Consider the following 24,542-nt stretch of genomic DNA (forward strand, 5'->3'; position numbering starts at 1 on the left):
ATAAATAAGTAAACAAAAAAAAATCGGCAGAGAGATGAGTAAGATGAGACGAGGGAGTGAAATTGAGGAAAGGAAGGGAGAAAATGAGGAAAGAACAGAATAAATGAATAAATAATCATGAAAAGTGGGACGAAAGATGAGATAAGACGAGAGAGAGAGAGAGAGAGAGAGAGAGAGAGAGAGAGAGAGAGAGAGAGAGAGAGAGAGAGAGAGAGAGAGAGAGTATGAAAGCTGTGAGTCATGCATGCAAAGTCAACTAATAAAACTCGTCATGAGGAAACACGTCGGCGCTGGAATGGAAGCCGGCTTTAGAAAGGAGGTGAAGGCGAGGCAGGCAGGAAGAATGTTAGCAGGTGAGGAAGCAGGAGTCTTGGTGAGGGTCAGGGTCATGAGAAGCTACGGGGCTGGGGGGCAGAGAAAGAAGGCTGTGTGCTGCGTGTCATGCGGGGGAGGGAGAGGAGGAGGAAGAAAGAAAGTATAGAAACGGGAGACTAGGAAAGAAGCATACAAGGAAACAGACAACATGCAGACAGGGTAATTACAGAGAGAGAGAGAGAGAGAGAGAGAGAGAGAGAGAGAGAGAGAGAGAGAGAGAGAGAGAGAGAGAGAGAGAGAGAGAGAGAGAGAGAGAGAGAGAGAGCGGGGTGACAGGAAAAAGACAGACAGACAGACAGACAAACAAAAAGCATGAAAGACTGGGAGAAAAATTTATTGTGTTGCGATTAGGAATGTAGGAATATTTATACATTTAATCTCCTTCATCCTCTGTCTTTTGTCCATAATTCGCGACGTGTTCGTATTTATAACTAAATAACTTCCTTAATTTTCTGCATTCTATATGTAAATATACATGAATACGTATATTTAACTGTAGTCTGTATTGTCTGAATTCACTACGGGGAAGAGGCAGACGGTGAGGCAGCACCAGGTTTTCTTTCGTGTCATTTCTAGCCGAGTGTTCGGGCAGGAAGAAAACACAGACAGTTGGGCGGGTGGGGAGGATCAATGACTGTGGAGTTTTGAGCAGCAATTATCTCTGCGGTGAAGGCCGGGAGGGAAAGAAGGAAAGAGGGGAGGCGCTTCCTGCTTCCTCTGTCACGCGAGGTAGACGTGATGTCAGAGGAGGAAGTGAGAGGAATGTCTAGGTGAGAGGAAACGCGGGAAGAAGCACCTGTGTTTGAAGAGAAATATAATACCGCTTCATGCCGTGGTTCCTCTCGCCGCCATATTCAACGTCCTTGTCTCTAACTCGAGGGGAAATGTTTCTTTACTTACATAGGTAGGACGCTGATGTGTGTGTTCCTTGTTTTGTTTGTCTCTTGGTGGGAAAGTTATTTAGGTTGGTACACGAGTAGCGACACACACTAACTGTATTTTCATTTTTTTTAATTTTATAAGAGGGGCTCTGACATACGGCAATAAAGGTAAGAAGCCTCTGGTCGATAGACTAATGTAGGTAAGGAAAGTCGGCAAATTAGATCCGTAACTTCAGGATAAGGATTGGATCTGAAGGTGCCAGTCCCTAAGGAGACTGAAAAGCCAAAAAAATTCAGAAGTGCCTTGAAATCTCCCTCATGAAACCGTCAAAGGCAGGAGGAAATACAGAAACAGGCAAGGAGTCTCAGAGTTTACCATTAGAGGTTAGGCGAGGCAAGAATGAGCTTCTCAGAGTTTATCATTAGAGGTTAGGCGAGGCAAGAATGAGATCCACCTTCAAAATTCAGCCAGTATGTTATTTTTTTCCGGCCATCTTGTCACGTGACTGAGAATGACCAGTAATGTTCATCTGATCAGGAGTTGCCTCGTGTGGATCAACTGGCCTTTGCTGTCTCCTTACATTCGTATCCTAACTTTCATTGAAGTTTTTGCCAAATAAGACAGTGGGCAACATGCGACTAATTTAAGAATAGTATTTCCCCCACTAAACAATATTTGACTAATTCATAAACATTTTTATCTCCCACGCCTGCATATATTGCTCTGTTTATCCTTGACTTGACCGTCAATTATTATTACCGTAGCTCCAGTTCTTAAGGAAATTAACGAATAAAACTAGATACATACTTTAGTTATTCGTTTCCGTGGTTGTATGAATCTTGATTTGTGCAGAAGGTTACACGCCTTTAAACTGTTTAAATACACAGTAATAACAACCTTGATAAATTATAATGGCTCCCTGCCCTTTCCTTTGTGCAAGTCACTCCCGTAACTCCTGTATGTGTTTGTGTTGGCTGTGAAGGAAAACAAAGAATAATAAGCACACTGGGAATGTTTGTTCTTGCTTACTGAATATTAGTCCTCCATAAACAGAAGGGTGTTATGTCCAATCTCTTAAAATGAAAGGGTACTGAGTACAATGGAAATGCTTGTTTTTGCTTACAGAATATTAAACATGAATACTCGTACATGTATATATAAATATTTTCCATAAGCAGAAAGTTATTAAATCCTGTTTCTTAAACCTCTTACTGTGATGGCCATACGTTGTTGACATTTATAAAATTGTTTACATGGACACGCAGAAAAAAAAAAAATAAGGATAAGATAGGAATTTATTTAGTATTTTCTAAGGTACAAAAACTATTAAAAAGACTGGTACTAAAATCATGTCTAAAATAATGTCATTGGGGTGAAATGGTCTCTGATGCAAAAATTGATGCGAGGAAAGTTATCATTATGGATACAGTAACCTGCACTAAAAAAAATAAAATAAATAAATAAATAAATAAATAAATAAAAGTTGTCATAATGAGAAAAATAGCATGCAGTAAAAAAATGTAGAATAAAATAGTTTATAAAAGTTGCCATGAGAGAAAAAAAAATTGTACGACAAAAATTAACGTCAAAAAACCGTACAACAAAAATTAACGTCAAAAAACCGTACAACAAAAATTAACGTCAAAAAAAACCGTACAACAAAAATTAATGTAAAAAAAACTTGTCATTATGGTAGAAAATAACGATTAGTGCAAATATTACTATCTAGAAAGTTATCATTATAAAAAAAAATCCATTAATACGAAAACCAATATGTAAAAAAAGTTGAAAGTCTGTGACGAAAAAAAAAAATAGCGAAAAATTCAAACAAGAGTCCAGTAACAAAGGCGCTGCTGGACAAGACTAAAGCCATCCCGTTACCATGAGTGCCTTTTTTTTTTTTTTTCCCTTCTTAAAGACGCTTCACTGCATTCAACTTCTCCTAAAACATTCTTTCTTTTACCTGTTCATCTCTTCTTCTTACATATCACAAATCTATCTTTCTTTCTTCATCTTATATCTTAACTCCGCAAACCGTCCCCAGTGCAGTAGGTGAGTTACATGAGTGGAGTTACTGAAGGGAGGCAGGCTACGTGGTGGAGAGTTATCTACGTGGCAGCTGCAGATGTGTGGTGGTCCAGGTGCTGAGAGAGAGGAGAGGAGAGGAGAGGAGAGGAGAGGAGAGGAGAGAGAGAGAGAGAGAGAGAGAGAGAGAGAGAGAGAGAGAGAGAGAGAGAGAGAGAGAGAGAGAGAGAGAGAGAGAGAGAGAGAGAGAGAGAGAGAGAGAGAGAGAGAGAGAGAGAGAATGACCCGTATTCGTAAGCACTTTGGACTTTCATCAGGAACCATTTTTCAGAAGCTACAGTGATAATTAATTAGATTCTCACAAGTGTTCATATATCGATGCAGAATCCAGAGCTTAAGCATACAAACCAGAGAGAGAGAGAGAGAGAGAGAGAGAGAGAGAGAGAGAGAGAGAGAGAGAGAGAGAGAGAGAGAGAGAGAGAGAGAGAGAGACGCTGGCTTCGGAGTGAGGGAGTAATTATAGCGAATAAATGAACGTGTGAATATTAGTAGTGATGACGAAGGTAGTGCGTGGCTGACAGAGAGGCAGGGGGGAAGGGAGGGAGGCAGGGAGACAGGCATGGCTGGGGCTAATACGAGGCGTGAGTGGGCGGATCTAAATGTATCACCGTCAAAGAAAAAAAAAAAAAAAGACAATGACACGAGAGTAAATCGAGTAAACAATGACTGTGCGAAGGTTGGCAACACAATTTTACCAGCTAACATTACGTAACAACCATTTTACACACACACACACACACACACACACACACACACACGTCAGCTGGTTTGGATAACGCACAACACACACACAACGCAAACAAACAAAAAAAGTAAAGCTGCTCCCTCTACTTGAGTAACCTCACTACCCGCCGAGCAAGACGTCTTGTAATGAGACCATCTGTAGCTGTAGCCGCACTTGCGTAATGATGTTTTGTGTATAGTTCCTACCTATTATGACACACCTGAGGGCGGCGGTGGGGTGAAAGTTACTCGGCGCGGCACCAGCGACCCCATAGCCATAGCGCTCAAGGGGAGATAGAGTTTGGTTAGGAATTGGGCTCAAGGGAAGACAGAGGTAGTGTAGGTGTTAAGAGAGAACGGGCGTGAAATTAATACCGGTATTCAGAAACACTTCAGTCTCTTATCACGACTATTTTCAAGAGTGCCTTTGCCATTGATATTACTGAATACTTGTTAAATTGTTCGTAGAATCATGAGAACACTCTGAACCGTAATAATCTATCCAAGAAGTCATATTCAGAAACGCCTTATTCTGTGGTCAGGACTGTTTTTAAGGGCGAGCTTGCCATTCATGTTGCTGAATAGTTGTTAAACTTTTAGTAGAATCATGAAAAATATTCTTGAAAACCTCAATAACTTATCCTAGACCACGTTAAAAGTAATAGTGATAAGATGATGCTATTTAAGAATACAGGCATGTCTTCCCTTCCAGTAGCTTTAGACGAATTACAGACAGGCTAATGAGTGAAAAATTAATAAATAGCTTAAAAAATACATTTATGCTTCAATTACATCTCGGAAAATCCTCCTTATGAAATTTTTGGTGGAAGAAACAGATATGCGGGTTTTACGTTCTGAGGAGCTGAAATCTTGAGTAAAAATATTTTTTTTTTGTTAATCAAGTTTGTAAGTGTTTAATTAATGGTGTGTGAGTGCGCGTGCGTGCGTGCGCACGCGCGCACGCACGCGCTCGCACCCTGTCCGTATCCGCCATGTGTGAGAGTAGCCAATTAAAATTTGCAAGTAACGATGTCCAGAGAGAGAGAGAGAGAGAGAGAGAGAGAGAGAGAGAGAGAGAGAGAGAGACTATATAACCATCCGTTGTATGCTTTGCTTAGTAATCTCTCTCTCTCTCTCTCTCTCGCCAGGTTTGCATGTTCCGAGGAAGACGACGTTAATCTGAGATATTATCCAAGGAAATGGACTTTTTTTTTTTTGACACTGCACAACTTTAGTCCACCATTTGATACATCCCAAAGATTTCCACCTATAAGCATCTCTGGAAATTATTAAATACATTGGTCTCGATATTTATTGCGTAGACAGACACTATCATACAAGTAGGTTAAGTTTCGCAAGTACAAGCATATATGTATGACCCATTGTTTTGTAAATGTAAGACACGGTGTTTTTTCATCCATGCGATATTTACACTTAATCTAGCTGGTGTTATAAATTTGGACTATGATTAGAATAGACTCAAAAATCCATGTTGTTTGTACTCATTCATTCCGGAGCTTTAAAAGAAAATTAGACAGATTTATGTGATGGGGGATGCTAGATAGAAATAGGTGGGAACATTACATACAGGTATTGCCACGTGTAGGTCTGATGGCTTCTTGCTGCTTCCCTTGTTTTCTTACAATACAAGTCATCACAGTCTCCCTCTGCCTGGTGTGGAGTAGAAAAGCTGGGATTAATCGAACTGAAATCGTGGAAACTTCTTATCTACTTATTCATTTACGTATTTTTCATCCTCTATTCGACAACTACGTCATGCATTATCGAGCACAGCCACTCCCTGCAACAACTCACTGGTGTGCAATAGATCAGATCGCATGCTTGTTTTTTTTACCTGAATGTCTTGCTGGAAAAGTTCGCCCGTGAAATGTCGAGTTTGTGGAGTGTAAATGTGGATATCATAGAGAGAGAGAGAGAGAGAGAGAGAGAGAGAGAGAGAGAGAGAGAGAGAGAGAGAGAGAGAGAGAGAGAGAGAATATGATGTTTGCTTTTAACCCTCTCGTTACTAATTAGTGCATCCTTCCTCGATCATTTAAGTATGTTTCCTTGTTCTTTAGCTGTCCTCAGTCTTACCGGCTAGAAATTGTGTGACTTAATTGAGTGAGTTCAGATCACACTGCTTTTTTTTTTTTATCAAGCTGTATAGTCCAGTATAGTCCAGTTTAAATCCCTTCTTATATTTTCCTTCTTTGTTTCCTTCTTTCATTATTTCCTCTTTTTCCTTTTTTTCTTTTGCTTTCTTTTTTGTTTACTCGTACCTTTATTTTTGTTTTTGTTTTCCTTTCGTTTTCTTTCTTGCTTTCTTTTTTTTTTTTTTTAGCTGCTTATAAACAGCTCATACAGTGTTCTAACTGTCGGGAATTGTTACCTGTCACAGTGAAAGGGTTAAAAATCAAGTGAGGAGTGAAAGCTAAGGGTATAAGGATGGTGCACACACACACACACACACACACACACACACACACACACACACACACACACACACACACACACACACACACACACACACACACACACACACACACACACACCTCACTCACCTCACCTCACCTCCTCACCTACATACTGCTGTGGTGGTCACCGTTTTTCGCAACATTACATAGGTCAAGGACACTCGCCACGTGTTGCCTGCATGCCTCCCTTAACCCTAACTCTCTCTCTCTCTCTCTCTCTCTCTCTCTCTCTCTCTCTCTCTCTCTCTCTCTCTCTCTCTCTCTCTCTCTCTCTCTCTCTCGACTGTTTTTTTCTGCTTCTCTGCTGTTTTTCTGCTTCACGGTGACGGAAGCTGGAGGAATCGTGACACTCTCTCCTCCTCCTCCTCCTCCTCCTCCTCCTCCTCCTCCTCCTCCTCCTCCTCCTCTTCGTCAGTACTGGCAAAACTTAGCCAGGTGACGTAATAGTGAAAACAATCTCACGTTTACTGAGTATGTGTGCGTGTTCGTGCGTGCGTGCGTGTGTGTGTGTGTGTGTGTGTGTGTGTGTGTGTGTGTGTGTGATAGTTTCTGTGTACACGCGCGCGCCAAACAGTTGAACACAGACACGTTTAGAAATTGACAGATTGAAGCAAGAAAAAGGAAAGTGTGAATGCGCAGTAGCAACACTCCGTCTCACTTCGTAACCTTTCAGTGATCACCATTCTTACTTAACCTGTCGCAAATCCAGAAACTGTGACGCTACAAGGAATTGCAAGCAAGCATTTTTTAATCCCTTTGATCACGGAACCAGCCACGATATGCCACGACGTATCACGCCACGCCAGTCGTTTTCCTGGATAATATAATTAGACAGTCAGGCATGAATGACTGTCTCATGCACCGTTGTTGTCACGCACCAGGAAAAGTTAAGAGGAGAAACGACTTTGGTCATATGAGAGCTCTTTGTACGTGTCTGTTATTTATTTGATTTTTATTATTTAACTTTCTTCTTTTACTTTTTTTCTTTCTATCCATAATACTTGTTTTCTTTTTATCCAAGTTATTTATTTATTTTTTTCATTTAGTACAGCGAATCTTTCTTTAACTATTAAGTAAATCATAAGAACACATGAAAACTCCAGTAACTTTACAGCCTGTTAAAAGTAGTCGGGATGAAATGCGGAAGCGTTCAAGAATAATGATCTGGAAGTTGCAAGTTTATTGAACAGAAAAGTTGGATTACAAGGGATAAAGTGTGTGAAAAATGGGAATACCACAGGGCAAGGTAGAAAGTGCCCGTGCGGTCCGGGAAACTGTTAGAAGATACCGCGCCATAACAGGCTCAGTGCCATACCGGATAATCCTGAGCCCTGAACGCGTGTATCCAGGTAAACTCTAGTAAACTCTGGAACTCCCTTCCTACTTCTGTGTCTCCCCCATTCTTATGACTTGAACTGTTTTAAGAGGGATGTTTCAAGACATCCTTAAATTTTGGATGATGCTTTTGGCTTTCTCTTAAGGGACTGACACTTCAGTGGGCCTTTTTTCCCTCCTAAGCTAGTGATCCTCTTACACACGGAAAAAAAAAAAAAAGTATAGGCGGTCTTCTAATGAGGGAGGCGACGTGCAGCAACCCTCACAGGAGACTGAGTAGCCTTCACGACTGGCTAGTCACCTGGTGGGGGTCACAACGGACCGTGTCCTTTATGATTGGTTCCTCTCGCTTCCAAGGGAACACCGCTGGCCTGGAGTGAGGAAGTGATGGCATAAAAATCACTGAAGTTTGACTACAAGTGGTGTTCGGTTAGTGTTCGGTAATGAGTCTCTGAACACACACACACACACACACACACACACACACACACAGAGAGAGAGAGAGAGAGAGAGAGAGAGAGAGAGAGAGAGAGAGAGAGAGAGAGAGAGAGAGAGAGAGAGAGAGAGAGAGAGAGAGAGAGAGAGAGAGAGAGAGAGAGAGAGAGAGAGAGAGAGAGAGAGTTGTGTATGTTGAAAAAAGTAACAGTGAAACACAAATACTGTTTGCGTAGGTGTCGGATTTAATAAAATGGAAATCCTCATTAAGTGTTGACACAATGACTGGACCAAAGCGGCAGGCCAGCGCTGAGTGGCGGGCTGCTGCAGGCGGGGCGCACACCTGACAAACAGCCTGCTGGTGGACGGCCCCCGCACACCCATACCCGGACAACTGGCTGGCGGAGGTGGTGGTGGTGGTGGTGGTGGTGTAGGTGGCGTGGCGGCCTCGAATGATGGGAGGATGAGGCGGCAGCGTGACTACAGAAAGGTCGTCTTGGTGCAGCCTTCCCATACCAGTTTAAACTCTCTCTCTCTCTCTCTCTCTCTCTCTCTCTCTCTCTCTCTCTCTCTCTCTCTCTCTCTTCTCTCTCTCTCTCTCTCTCTCTCTCTCTCTCTCTCTCTCTCTCTCATACACACGTGCGGCGGCCACATTCCTGTATAATAAGACTTGTGTTATTGGTGGTGATCAGACCTTATGTCAGAATCAACGGTCTTTTTTTATCGTTTTATTTATTTACTTATTTGTTTTAAGCTTATCCCTTTCCACTGGGGAAGCAACAGAGCTGAGAATATGAATGATGTGTGTGTGTGTGTACTTTGTGTGTGTGGTGTTTTTGTCTAGGCTACCCCGTTTGCGATTGCTGGCCTGCTGTGTAAATAGCTTATTATTTTTATTGTTAGTAGTAGCAGTAGTAGTAGTAGTAGTAATAGTAGTAGTAGTATGTTGTTTTATCTACTTATTGATTTATTTATTTATCTGTTTATTGTTTATTCATCTATTTATTGTAAAGCGAGTGTATGTATGTAAAACATGTACTACTCTAGACCTTCCAGATTAATAATTTATCGATGCTTTAAATAACATACAGCTCAAAGCATTAAGTGTAGCCTTATTCTGTAATCTTGGTACTTGCTTTCATGTTTGTATTCCTCCCTCCTTCATTTCCTCTTTCGACCTTTCTTCCTTCCTCCTTAATTTCTTCTTTCAACTTTTCCTCTTACCTCTTTAATTTCTTCTTTCATTCTTCCTTCCTTCCTTCCCTCATTTCATCCTTCGTGTTTAATCTTCTCTTTTGAGTTCCGTGGGTTACGACACTTATTTCAAAACCCGTAATGAAAACATGGGAGGTGTATCAAATTCTAAGTAATGGACAGTTCGTTGTTCGATGGGATGTATGGTCTCTTTGTTCTAGTCATGGAGCGCTCGCCACGGGAAATGCCTCAGTTTATTTAAATTCTGTCTCGCCACTGCTACGTTTTTTTCTTTTCTTTTTTTTTTTCTATCTAAATGTATTCCCCCTACATGCCTGTGAGGACTGATTTGTACACGTTCCTTGTATCTCCCTGACTAGTTTCGTTATGAAGGTTAATTACCATGTGAATGCAGCAAGGAGGAGCCAGGTGGAGGGGAGAAAAATAGTGGAAGACAAAGGCTTAGGTGGGGAGATGAAATCGGGATAGAAATTACACAGCTGGGCCTGGAGAAAGAGGGTGCATAAAACAGAAGTTATTGGCGACAACATATTAGAGCACCCGACCCCACCAGGGATTAATAAGGCGAAGAAGATTAGTTATCGCGGGGAATGTTGAAAGAAATTATTTTGGAACGAAAATTAGTAGGAATCCAAGCCATGAACGAATAAAGGATAGCGTTGAGATGGTGTGGTTTTAATAAACAAAGTGTGAAAGAGTTATCTCCATCTCCCACTATCACTTGAAGGAACTTGAAGGAAAGATCTATATGCTTCGGACATAAGAGAGAGATAAGACAGTTGTATGATGATGATAAGGCGCTGGGAATATAAGAAGAGAGTGCCATGGACTAGGAAGCAGAACAAAGTAGAAGACATATTGATTGCTATTAAAAAAAATAAAAATATTTGTCAGGTCATGCGCTGAACATATGACGAGTTAGAGAAACAGAATTAAAATAATAAACAAAAGAGACAATGAGCAGATAGATGGAATGATGAAAGAGGCAGGACAGACAAAGGATAGATAAATGGAATGAAAAGAGATGAGACAGAGGATAGATAGATCGATGGAATGATAAGAGAAGGCAGGACGGACAAAGAACTAAATGGAAAGATGAGATACGAAGCTTTACTGGTGTGGCATAGATAAATGGAATGATAAAAAGAGGTAGGGCAGACAAAGGATGGATGAGCGGAATGGTAGAAACTGTAGAAGGGAAAAGAAGAAAAGAACAAGCGAAGAACTAAATGAAAGGATGAAACACCAAGCTTTACTGGTATGCTTTAGAATATATGTGCATTTGAGAGATGAGTGGGGAATGCCAATGTACTCGTACAGAGACACTGCACTCAAAAAGTTTATTAGCGATGATAGTTTCCCTGCACTCTCGGCAACCCTTCAGTATTCTTAAACGTATTGGACGTTCATTTAAGACTATTTTCGAAGATCACAGAGATAACAGGTCGGATAGCCAGTCATATTTTCCTCATTGGCGATCCATATTACTTATCAAGCTTCCACTGGAATCAAGAAAAGCCCCTTGAAAACCCCAGGAACTTCCAGTAGAACCTGTTATAAGCAGTTGAGGGATTAGACGCTGAAATAAAAAAGCAAGAAAAAGTATAGGAAGCTGCAAGAAGCCACCCGACTGCATTCCCAACCAGCAACTCGAGTCAACCCGATGTAGCTCTCATGACCATGATTCTGAAACACTTCCGCGTCCCACATCCACTACATTGAAAAGGCTTTATTTGAAGTTGCACCGGTTTTTAAGAGCGTTTTTACGGTTCTAGTGACAGATTAACAAGATTTCTACATTATGAACAGTAGTAGTAGTCTTGGGAATCCGGCTAACCATCAGTGTGGCCTTTGCAAATAGTCGTAGTAAGAGAACATGGCGTTTCAAAATGCGGCCCTCAAGAATGACACGGTCGTTGCCTGAGCCTCAGCCAGTCTGCTGGGAATGGAAAACCCCCTGCTCAGGAACGCGAGAGTGAAGGTGACTTGGAAAATCGCCTTACCGGTAAACTCTAGGAAAATGACGGAGCAGAACCGAAGACAAGAACAGGAGGTAAATCCCGAGATCAGAGCGTTGTTTTCCTAGTAGGCCATGCACTTGAAGCTGTATTACGAAAACAGAGAGGGGCATTTCAGTAACACTTACCCCTGGTCTAGGTCACGGAACGGCCCTGGGGTGACGGCAGCTTCCCTTGGGGCACCGTGACGCCACAGAGGGAAAGTGTGCATGTGTGGTAACCCTGCAGTAAAAGAAGACCGAACAAGAAAATTAAGAAAAACGAAAGAAGGAGAAAAATATGGAGTGTATCATCAATCTGGTGGCCAAAAAAAGCAAGGATCTATAAAACTGTGCAGCATCGCAATCACGACACCTGCATGTATTAGAATTTTGTATTACCCAACATGCAAAGGTGCTCTCTCATCCCCCCCCCTCTCTCTCTCTCTCTCTCTCTCTCTCTCTCTCTCTCTCTCTCTCTCTCTCTCTCTCTCTCTCTCTCTCTCTCTCTCTCTCTCTCTCTCTCTCTCTCTCTCTCTCTCTCTCTCTCTCTCTCTCTCTCTCTGTGTGTGTGTGTGTGTCCTTCGTGATATGCGTGCGTTTAAGTGAATTACGTGCATGCATACGTGAGTGACTTGCGTGACTTGCATTTCACGGTACCCTCTGACAGACACCCCCCACCCACCATTACCTTGAGGGGAATCACTGTAATACTAACCACTATTCTCCGTCATCGATGCTTCACCAAGACTTCTGGACGCTGCGGTATGAAAGTATCGATATAGACACTGCTGCATTGACGTGTGTAGACATTGCTGCATTGACGTGTGTAGCGTGTGTGTGTGGCTATGCGGTGCGCCTCAAAAATGAATGGGTGTGTTTTGTTACGTATGTATGTATGAATGTAGCTTAATGAAGGGAAAGTGTTGAGTGATGGAGTGTGTGTGTGTGTGTGTGTGTGTGTGTGTGTGTGTGTGGATGACAATGAACTTTATGGGAAGCGAGTTGCGTGCAGACAGAGAGAGAGAGAGAGAGAGTGTGTGTGTGTGTGTGTGTGTGTGTGTGTGTATGTGTGTGTGTGTGTGTGTGTGTGTGTGTGTGTGTGTGTGTGTGTGTGGCAATGAACTTTATGGGAAGCGAGTTGCGTGGAGAGAGAGAGAGAGAGAGAGATGGACAGAATGTGTGTGTCTAGTCATGATATCCCGTCTTCGTAACAGTGTGTGTGTGTGTGTGTGTGTGTGTGTGTGTGTGTAACTGTCATGGGAAGTGAGTGTGGGAACCAACTCGGTGTAGGAGTGTGGGAGAGTATGGGAGAGGTGGAGTATCGAGGGAGTGTGGAGGTGGAGGCGTTGGAGTAGAGCTGAAAGGATGAAAGGAAAGTGTGTTCCAGAGAGAGAGAGAGAGAGAGAGAGAGAGAGAGAGAGAGAGAGAGAGAGAGAGAGAAATGATAAAATAAGGTGCATTGGTTTTGTAATTTTCATTCTCAGCAAAATATTTACCTTTTTTTCTACAGCGTCACTATTCTTCTCTCTCTCTCTCTCTCTCTCTCTCTCTCTCTCTCTCTCTCTCTCTCTCTCTCTCTCTCTCTCTCTCTCTCTCTCTCTCTCTCCGTGCACATGTTCCTTTTATATATTATTTGGGTCATCATCGTTAATTTCGTTGTTATCATTTGCTTCACAGACGTAATATCAACCACAACAACAACAATAGCAACAACAACAACACCTCCACTAGCGCTGTCGTCACCACCACCACCACCACCACCACCACCACTGTGCCTCACTTCTAATCTTGTCATAATACTTCATGTCTAAAATTCACTACCACCAACACCACCACAGTCATCACCACCTTTAACGTGTCTACCCATTACTCTCTTTTCCTATTGCATATATAAATCGCTCCATACTCTATCCATTTCACCCTTTAAAGGAGCATAAAGCTGCGCTCCTTTTTTTTTTTTTTTTGTATTATGGTTGTTCTCTTTAAGATTCCTCTAATTACAACTACGAAGACAATAGCTATTTACTCCTGCCATCCTTAATTCACGAATAATTACCACAGTTCTGCACCATTTTCTCTTCCGCCCCTTTGCCAGAACAGTGTGCAGTCTGTCAGATGGACTTTGCTCATCAAATCATAAAGGAAGCTACATACCCATCAGATCACAAAAAGAAGGTAAAGAAACCCAGTTGGCCTACACGCGGCAGTCCCTTGCATGTATCGAAGAACGCTTTGCTCTCTCACTACGACTATTTTCAAAGGTCTCAGCGATAATTACCCGAGTTCTCAAGGCTGTTTCTCCTTTAGATGATATATAAATCTTGTTAATCTGTCACTAGAACCGTAAAGCACCCTTAAAAACCCGTATCGCTTCAACTAGAGCCTTTCGAAAACAGTGGTGGTGCGGCACAGAAATGTTGCAGAATATTGGCCCCCTGGACAAAACTTACCATACCCATCTATATTCCTTTCCATAAACTAGTTTCATGTGTTTTTAAATATATTTGGGTCATTATCTAAATATATCTTAGTCGGTATTTATAGTTTTAGTGGTGTTGGTTTATGTGCGCACTTTTAATGTCAGAAAAATATATACTCCACTGTCAACTGATCCATGGGGTGAATTCGAGGAGTGAGTGGGTTGGTCATTGGTGAGATAAGGCGGCGACTTAATACAGTGATTGATGCCGAGTAGGGTTTCTCGATTAAAACTTTAATGGATGACTGGTGTCGGGATGTCACTCGTCAAGGGATTAAATATCACATGGTACGGTTGTGTGAGTGGAAATCCCAGTCACTTCGCACTTGTGTTTGTGCTTCATATAAAGAGAGAATTGTTGCTGCACCAAAAAATAACCATTCATGATGGATGTTCTATTGTTCATTAATTCTGATTCATTGTTTCACTAATTTCATGCAATCTATTTATATGTACTATTATAAGAGAACTAAATACTTTCTACTAGTCATAAGTTGCCGGATACACAACAGCCTTGTGACGCAACTGTAGCCTTAGTGGAGAATCTTTAATAGGTGATGACACGTCTGTGTGTTCTGGGACGGTACCACACACAATACATGAGGTCATATGTTACCTAACAATAAAATGAATCACGTTTCCTTTCTTCTTCCACTAAGTATATTCTACTTTGGAAATTTGGATGTTCGACTCGCTGTGGCAGATGCAAGGTTTTTAAGTGTCAGAGACTCGTCCAGCTCTCATAGGGTCCCTCGTGCACTCATGGTCGAAGGCAGAGTTGATGGGCAGCATGTGTGTGATGTTCGGCCACTCGGCGATGAATGAAAAATTACTAGCTTCCACTGGGTTTCGAACTTATGTCATAGAGCTCAATGTTTCGTGCGCTGACCATCCATCAAGTGGTTCCGCGTTGCTTTGTGTTACGGTTTTCTTTGAACTTGAAGTATCTTGAGTCACTCCATTCCCTCACCGTATTTTTTCTCTCGTAGCACCGCCTGGCCCGTGCCCCCATCCCCCTTCACACGACCTTGCCAAGCGTTAACTAAACCGCTGGCTACAATATAAAAGAAAATCGTGCTTTTTATTTCAAGTGAGATTTCTCGACGACCTGGCAGTGCTAAAGACTTTCACTTAATTTTTTTCCCTCATGACACTAAAAACATCGGTGTTCATGACCTTTACACAACCCATCCGCCCAAAACTGAGGCACCGGTGCATGGCAGCCCCAGGCGGCGGTGCGAGGCGAGGTGTGACCCTGTCTGGCTGTCTAAATTATGAACCATATTCAGAAACCGTTCTGTGCCGCGCCTCAACTACATTCCAAAAGGCTCAGGTTGAAGTGGCACGGGTTTTTAAGGGTGTTTTTATGGCTCTAGTGAGAGATTAACAAGACTTCTACATTATTAACATGAGAGGCACTTGAGAACCCAGCTAATTATCTCTGTGGCCTTTGAAAATAGTCGCGGTGAGAAAGCAGAGCATTTCAGAATAAAAGTCTTTAGTGCGACGTGATGTCAAGAGTGGGATCTTACGTGGAGTTGATTTATGTGAGCAAGTATAACCTTCCTGCATCAGAGATGTTAGCCCTCCTTGTGCCCTCTGCTCCCTTCTCTCGTAACAACATGAATTATACTAACCGCTGTGCTGACGAAAGCGTAGTTATTGATGTTCGAAATATCTGTACATTTCATTTATATTATAGTTTATCTTTTCCGTCTACAAAAACTAGAATAATTGCCTGTTTTACAATGCGAGGAAAAAGACGAAATGTACTAACCGCTGTGGTGACATATTACCTTAGAATGTTGGAAGTAATTATGCGTTTAAGCTAACAATAATACAATGTTGGAAATATATATGCATCTTATTTATATTATTTTTTTCTACCTGTAATGACAAAAATAATTGGCTGTTTTTACGATAGCAGGAAAAGGTTCTACTCCGAAATTATTCCTCTTATATTTTTGTAAGAGATCGCAGTCTTTGAACCGTACATCCTCATAACCTGAGACTGTAAAATTATCCAAGTGTGTTTGCATGTGTGGAATGTATTTGTTGTCGTGTGTGTGTGTGTGTGTGTGTGTGTGTGTGTGTGATTATCTAGTGTATGTGGCTGTGTAGAATGTGTGTGATTGTATTTGTTATCCATTTCGTGTGTGTGTGTGTGTGTATGTGTGTATGTGTGTGTGTGTGTGTGTCCCCTCGCTAGCCTCACGGATCTGACACAGCTGCTGAAAATTCCCGTGTGGAGACATTCCCGCTTCTTTCCCGCTGTTCAACCATAGCCGTCTTATTGTTTCTATTTCGATATAATAATCCAGGCTGCACCTATGATATTAATTATAATCATCGACATCCTGGATGCTTGTAAAAGAAAACGGATAAAAATAGCATCATTGGAACAGCCGATGCGTGACAGCTTGAGGGAGAGAACGAGGCAGGAGAAGCAACATGACTTGGGTTTATCCGTAGTTCCACAACTGGCGGCTGGCAAGACGTGAGAACCTGTCTTCAGGAGTGTCTTTGTTTAATCCTTTGACTGACTGATATAGTTGTTGTTTGTAATCATCCATTGTTTAATAGAAAATTGTTTGCTTAGACTTAGTTTCTCTCTCTCTCTCTCTCTCTCTCTCTCTCTCTCTCTCTCTCTCTCTCTCTCTCTCTCTCTCTCTCTCTCTCTCTCTCTCTCTCTCTCTCTCTCTCAAATAAGCTATTAATCAGTCGTCTTATTTTTTATTTTTATTTTTATTCATTTATTTTTTTTATCTTATTTTGTTTTATTTATTTATTTTTTATTTTTTTATTTTTTATTTTTATTTTTTTTGTCTTATTGACTTACACTTAACCTCCTAGATGTGAAACACTAGTGGAGTCCCCATTTCAACTACCACCAGAGAACAATGGGTAGATTAATGTGTTGCAAAGAGTACTTATCTAAATACTTTTGATATGTTACATCCTCTTGCATTATCACTTAACAATCCCCATTATCATCACGGTTATTATCATCGTCTTTCTCTGCACGTACCAGCATGACAAGCGTGAGGACTAGTGCCAAGGGAAGCACTGTGGAAAGGAACAGTCTAAGGGAGCGTGAGACTGTGGAATGAAAATAAATTAACTAACCAACGTCTATTTTGATCCTCGTCTGTAGATATCAGTGAGAGGAAATGAACACGCCTCTGTCTTCCCACGACCCTGTGAAATAAAGCCAACAGGATGGAGTTTATTCCGAAATCGTAGAACTTAAACCTTGACCTTAATTATCAGAGCTTTCTTCACTTTCAAACTTTGTCACTCTAAGGACTGTCATGATTGCTGATTACATGCACCCGCAGAAACGTATCAAGAACTAAAATACTACTGATTGAATTATAATGGTCTGATGTTGCTGAATGTGACTGTTTTTCTTTCCTCTCTCCAACTGTTTGTGTAATGACAGGACATTCAAGGCTCATCGAAATCCACTCGAGCCTTGGTAATCATCTTAGCCTAATCAGTAAGGGGTCACACTCACGTTTCTTAGAGTGTCGTAACAGGTTCCATCTCCGGTACGAGTAAAAAGCTTCTCACGGTCAGTCTATCCCTCCTTCAGATTAGTTTGAGTGTTTATGATGCTGAAGGCAGTGTGTTACATCTATAAGTAGTTTTATTGAAACTTTCTGTAATACGAGTACATTTGTGGTAATTGCGATCAGATTCCATATTATTGAACATCAGTTAAGAATAGCCACTCGCTCACAAACGCATCTCTCACCGAGCAGTGGGCATAAATCGTCTCTCCTTTTCAAAACTTCACCATTTGACGCCTAACAGTCCTAACACACGCACAATTATCTCTCTAACACAACATACCTTTCCTACCCCCACGCACAATTATCCCCTCATCCTGTCACCCCTTTTCCTGTCTTTCACATTCACTCATTCCACTATCCCCTTCATGTCACGTGCCACACATTTCCTTCAAGTTGTTTAATTTTCCTCAGGCTAACGGACAAGGCGGAAGTGGCGACGGGTCAGAAGCGAGGGCAGGGGACCCAGAGGACAAGCCCCCCAGTTACGACGCCATCCTCACCCTGGACGGTCCCCCGCCTGAGTACTCCAGCATCGTGCTCCAGAAACCACCTAAGTAAGCCAGCGAGTGTCTCAAGGCTTCAAGCTTCAGCTTCACGGCCTTCCTCAGGGTGTGGCCGCCATCAGGAAACACACACACACACACACACACACACACACACCGCTGAACTCTTTATCATTGTTTTTTCCTTGCGGTAATCATTTCATTACTCTGCGGTTATGTTTTATTTTGAGAACGCTGAGAATAGTAACGTAGTGTCTGTGCGTGGAAACAACTGTTCATCAAGACGGTTCTCGTAGTTTTGGATGTTCTTTTGACAATTCTCTTTTGAGATTGGCATCCTTAGTGTTTTTTTTTTTTCTTGCCCTTGACTCTCTTAAATTGAAAAAAAAAGTGGCAACAACAGGTTATTAAAGTTTATCTACACTTATTACAATTTGCCGCACGAGAATTTGTTAGCAAAACATTTGAGAATAAAGCAAACAAACAATGCAATATAAGTCAAGTTGATTACAGAAGCTCTTCCTTAACTCTTTGACTGCTAATAGCACAATTTTGACTTCATTTGAATAACCTTTAACAGTTTATAGACTTAATGTGAAGCAACATGCATCAGAAGACTTCAGTCACTCAATCATTCACTCCATTAACTATCAGTTGTATCTTTTGAAATGATATCTTAAGCTTACAACATAACATTTGATTGAACTTCAGAATTCACAGCAGAACATAACATTTGATTAAACTTAAGAATTCACAGCAGTCATTTACTTAATATCTCAATTGTGACAACACTTGTCGCTAAGAAGCACAGACAGCACCTTGCGTCCATCACGTCGCTGCCTCGCCAGTTGGTAGACGTGGCTCTGGTTACGTAACTGTCTTTCCTGTGCTGTCTGTTTAGTTTACCGTCAACTTGAGGAGGAACACAAGTGTTTCGGGAAAATGCTCGCAACATAAGATCATCCAAACAGAGCCAGTTACGTAATCATTAATATGGTCTTTGGAAGTCCGCCAGTTGTTATGGGCACGAGTTTCCGAGTTTCAGGATGCGCGCCCACACACACACAATATCAGTGACTTGTTAGAGGTGATGACTCGGTATTTTCCTCACTTAGACTAATTTGAAGAATGACAAAATTATTTATTAAGATTTTATTACAACCTACCTACTTAATGCCTATCATCCCATGCACTGTGACGCCTGTTCCTTGCAAGGCTCGTAAAGAATTGCCCACGGAAAAAATTTCCACCTCTGTACACTTCATCTTGGCACACATCATTCTCTCTCTCTCTCTCTCTCTCTCTCTCTCTCTCTCTCTCTCTCTCTCTCTCTCTCTCTCTCTCTCTCTCTCTCTCTCTCTCTCTCCTGCCATACACCCAAACACTGTCATTCCATTTTGAAGCGAGTTTTCTTTTCGCACCCAGTCTTATGTCCATATTCACTTTTTTTTATTTTCAAATTGTTGTTCATTCAGACCTGTGGAACTGGACTGTTTTATAACCCTTCCTGTCGTAACGTTCATCGTCCCCTTTGTCAGATCCTTCTGCGTATCCAGTCATTCTTATTGCGTTGATATAGTTTCGAAGTTGATTCAATTCTTCAATTTTCATGAGAGCTGGGTAAGGATTCAGCGTCTTTCCAGTTCAACAACAAAATACGTTCATATATTACGAAATGTAGGTTTAATGGAAAAAAAAAATTACTCGTTGAAAGAGATAAAGAATAATAGGAAAAAATTGTGTGTTGATGAGATGCTTTTTCCGTCGCGATAAGTGTCACATAGATAGACAGACAGGCGTGGTAATCATGAAGGTTTTCCTGCCCCATGATTTACCTTGGTCCTCGCCTGTCTCGTGATCCTCGCTTGTCTCCACTGTATTCGCTGACTGACTGACGTGTACAGTAGCTGCCGGAAGCGTCCCAGATGGCCACGGTGCCTGAAGCCTTACGACCTGCAGTAATAACTATATAATAATGAATATATAATAATGAAAATGTCTACTGATTGTGTTGCTGCCGACTACTAGTTTTCCTGTTTTCCTCTCATCACGTATTTAAGCAACTTCTATACAGCTACACAAAATCGATAGTTCATATACTTTAGGACAAATCATGTAATACATATGATAATAATGCTTATGAATGGAATTTTTAACACAATGTTGACTATCCTTATCAAAGTCGCAGATTTTGAATTAGTCATTGAATTTTTACTGTAGTCTAACATGTAGGAAGTAGAACGTTTTAAAAGATGCTATTTAGACATCATATACCGGTTCTTTGTTCACCTTGTAATGTGTGCCTCTGTCAACAGGTATGAGGAGATTGTCAAGGAGACCTTCGCCGCCTGTGTGCCGACTGACGCCGCCGCCTGCGCATCGCCTCCACTGCCCCATGCGGAAGGAACCCCAGCTGCTCGGGGTCAGAAAAAGATTCTCACTCTCAGCAGAGTCGAAGAAGAATCTGCTGGAGATAATGTGGGTCCCAGTGAGCAAAGCGGCAGATGTGAAACACTTGCGAGGAGTGTGAGGCCGGAAGACGAGGAGCAGGAGAGTGGTGAGCCAGCAGACCGATCTCTCCCTACCAGAGATCAGTTGTGTGTTGCGAGTGGAGCAGCGAGGAACACGGAGTCACAGTTTTTGGAGGAATCAGAAACATGAAAGGACCAACGTGTTCACAAAAGTGCCAAGTCTTTCATCTTATAGCTTGATTTAGAACAGAGATTGTCGACTGCAATCAATCTTTTCCCCATTTTTTACGTTTCTGGTCATATCATGAAGCTAGTCCGTGTTGAAAGTGACGATGTGCTTCGTCTTATGGCTGCGTCTTCGCGTTCGTGAGTGAATTCCCTCCAGAACATAAATATAAATTAATAAAGTTGACATTAAGAAAAAATGAGGTACACCACAGTTATGAAATTACAACCACGCACAAGTCGATAGATACTTTCCTCTTAACCATCGTAGAATAGTTGAAAACAATTTTCAAATTTACTTCTGATTTTTATTTTGCTTTCATAAGGAGGAGGGAATTTAGTTCATTGTTAATTTATTGCATAACTTGCGAGAACAGCGCGTTGGGGTACACAATTTCTCCTTCACAAAATAAAGAAAAAAGTTTCTTTTAGAATTCTGATACATTCCAAAAGGAAACAAAAAAGTTTACATCCCTAACTTGACTTAACAGTGTTTCTTGTTGTGGAAGTTGTGTCCCGGGAAACAGTTGTGTAAAGAAATCAGTTTGACTGGTATCTCAGTTTTGCTTGCTTGGGAACAGTCCAAGATGCCACACCCAAACAAAGGCGAGCTGCTGAGTTGTGTGGAGAAAGGTCCTGTAGGAATGATGGAGTAGATGCACGGCTCGTGATATGCAGGATTGCCACATGGAAGCAGTACCAAAGATGTGCCTTTTGGCCTTGCTTCTCCTCGGGGACAATGGTGGTGCAGTCCTTACTCATGCATGCCCAGGATGTGCATTTGCATTTACCGAATTATGAAATTTGTGAATACTTACATGATTATTAATGGACGCTTCTCTTCATTGCAACTGGTACATGACTATTACTTCACGTTCCGGCCAGAAGATTAATACGAAATCAGTCTTGTTTCTTACTGCTGTACCTGGACATTCAGAGGGTTTACTGATTGATTTCGTAGCCTTTGTGAACTGCAATAATGTGAATATAGTGTGTTTAAGTTACAGTATTCACAAGGAGCAGATGCTGGTGTTGATGTGGCCACACATGTGAATATGTCGGCTGTGAATGGAAGCCGTGCAGTGGCTGTGTGTATTCCCAGGAAAAGCTGGGATGGAACTATTTGTCAAATCCATGAACTGTCGCCAGCCCTCTCCAGTTGTGATATTTTCCTTAGTTAGGGCTTCAAATAACTTTGTGATACAGTTAATAAAATTTTGATAAGAATGACTCTGTTAAATAAACCTTTACATTGTGTCTGGGAGGAAATACATTGTTGCCATTAATATAAGAAAATTCAGAGGTGTACCAATCCTATTTAAGAATTCACGCCTGTATATAAATTATTCTATCGTATTCCTTTAGACGTGGAATACTTGCCTCTCCCTTCAGTTGATTCTGTCCAGTAACAAGACCTACAGTGGTGCAGCACATTGAGAGGTTGAAGACACTGGTGATGTGACGTTTTTTATTAGTAATTGAGTACGGATGCATGAACAAGACCATGGATGACAGGTGTATAAGTGAATGTTGCCTCTGATAGTGTGAGATGAATAAAGTGACACGTCCCGATGGTTATAGAATAGGTGTCATGGGCGTGTATGATTCCCTTGTAACAATTAAAAGAAGGAATGTCGCCTGCTATGCCAATATACCGCCGAAGTGTGAGCGCTTGGTCCACAGAGCCAACGGGCACGGAACCCTCCAGTAACAGACTGACAGGCTAGCCATCAAAGAAGGTGGCACCACCGACCACGCATCGAGCCCTGCCACCACGACCAGGTGACCCCCACAGCGGGAAGAGTTTCTAGGAAGACTTTTCCGGGACATGCACCTCACTTGGCTATACTAATGATTGTTACTATTCACATCATTGGTCCCGCGCTCTTATCCTTATCCCAGTAGTGGTATTTTTCAGTACTACAGGGAGCTTTTTCGCTACTCTTTTCTGAAGATGATTTAAGAGGACATTAGGTGACACTAATACACCGAGGGCTCTTTCCACCACTGTCAGTCACTTTGATACAACCAGCAACAAAGACTTGCCATATGATTTAGGTTTATTTGTCATCTTCACTCACTCCATCCAAACCAGGGGCCGGTGCTGAGGCGATCGTTGTGAAGAGTAAGACTTTCCTCTTGATTACCCTTGCTAGCACCAATTGTGTCAGCTTAGCACAGGTGTTGACCATGTGAGGTAAAACAGCTCTGGTGGGATTCACACCCAAGTCATCATCACCACCATCACCAGCAGCAGTAATACCACTCAGCTGTGGATAGCTCTTCCAGCCTTCACCACACATCCTTGTGACGAGTCCATAACTCCTTGGATGGTAAAATTACCTTACGGACCAATCCGTGGATCCCAAGGTTCCTATAGACATTCCCACCAAAACTGTTTATAAAGAGCCAAACTCTGTACTCTATAGGGCCCCCTACCAATATTGGCCAATCACTCTTGCAAGCTTCACTCAGTAAATATAATAATCAAAAGGACGTTGACGTTATATGAAAGAAAATTAATACTTCGAAAATTTTTATTCTGATTTATGGAATCTAAGCATACAAGGAAATAGTGTAAGAGAGAGTATAATGACACCAGTACTGCTGATGAGACTGTTCTGTCAAGGCAATGGCGCAGCGACGGACACGCATTCAGATGGGCGGCGCAGTGCTACGTGGGCACCCAACTCATCAAGATGTAAGTGAGCAGGTACCAGGATCAACTTGACGAGGAACCGTGAGTAAATGTGAAGTGTTATCGGGGATGTAAAGCGTGAGGATTATAAAAAAAATAATAATAATAATAATAAATAAATAAATAATATTCAGACACTGAATGTTTATATTTGAGCAAAATTTATGGATCTGTAGTGAAGCTAATGAACCGAATGATTCTAAACCTAACGTTGCCCACAGATGAAACCTCTAATTTTATTCTATCATTATCCTAAAGCAGTGATTGGTTAATTGCTTGCTCACCACATGATTGTCATATCTCGTGCATATAACCATCCTTAAGGACATTTCACTAGACCATAGAAATTGCATGTGATAGTTAGATAAGCAGAAGTTGCTTGGAATGTTGCAGCTGGAGGCCGTTTTACAGGTGTCCACCGCTCTTGGTATATTCTCTGCACACTCGACTGAGACAGACATGTGATGGCACATTGTGCTTTGGAAGTTTGAGTTGTAGTCCTGGTCGGGTGTGCAGACCAGAAAGTAACCACAGGTGGCAGACACCTTCACCCCTTCAACACAGTCTGTGCTGAACTAATTTATGTGAATTATTAAATGTTTGCCACACTTAAACAAGCATGTGTGAAGAATAGGAACCCAAATATAGTTTTTGGATTAACTGCTCTGGCTGTGAACTGTAGTACATTTGTTAATTTTAAGTAAGGTTTATATATATATATATATATATATATATATATATATATATATATATATATATATATATATATATATATATATATATATATATATATATATATATATATATATATATATATATATATATACATATATATATATATATATATATATATATATATATATATATATATATATATATATATATATATATATATATATATATATATATATATATATATATATATATATATATATATATATATATTATATATATATATATATATATATATATATATATATATATATATATATATATATATATATATATATATATATATAATATATATATATATATATATATATATATATATATATATATATATATATA

The 24,542-nt window shown here is 41.0% G+C and overlaps 1 protein-coding gene across 2 annotated transcripts in view; it reads left to right on the forward strand.

Annotated features, from left to right (window-relative positions):
- LOC135100559 (uncharacterized) overlaps positions 1-22,003 on the forward strand; it is a 49,260-nt gene extending 27,257 nt beyond the window's left edge. Inside the window, exons 2-4 of one of the 2 annotated variants that reach the window (XM_064003555.1) lie at positions 13,619-13,698; positions 17,989-18,131; positions 20,396-22,003. In XM_064003555.1, coding sequence (XP_063859625.1) covers positions 13,639-13,698; positions 17,989-18,131; positions 20,396-20,741 — 549 coding nt within the window. In that variant the 5' untranslated portion in view covers positions 13,619-13,638 and the 3' untranslated portion in view covers positions 20,742-22,003. The remainder of the gene's footprint in view (positions 1-13,618; positions 13,699-17,988; positions 18,132-20,395) is intronic. The other variant, XM_064003554.1, reaches the window with a different exon arrangement.
- Positions 22,004-24,542: the final 2,539 nt, after the last annotated feature.

This window comes from Scylla paramamosain, chromosome 5 (assembly GCF_035594125.1).
Source record: "Scylla paramamosain isolate STU-SP2022 chromosome 5, ASM3559412v1, whole genome shotgun sequence".
NCBI classification, from domain to species: Eukaryota; Metazoa; Arthropoda; class Malacostraca; order Decapoda; family Portunidae; genus Scylla; species Scylla paramamosain.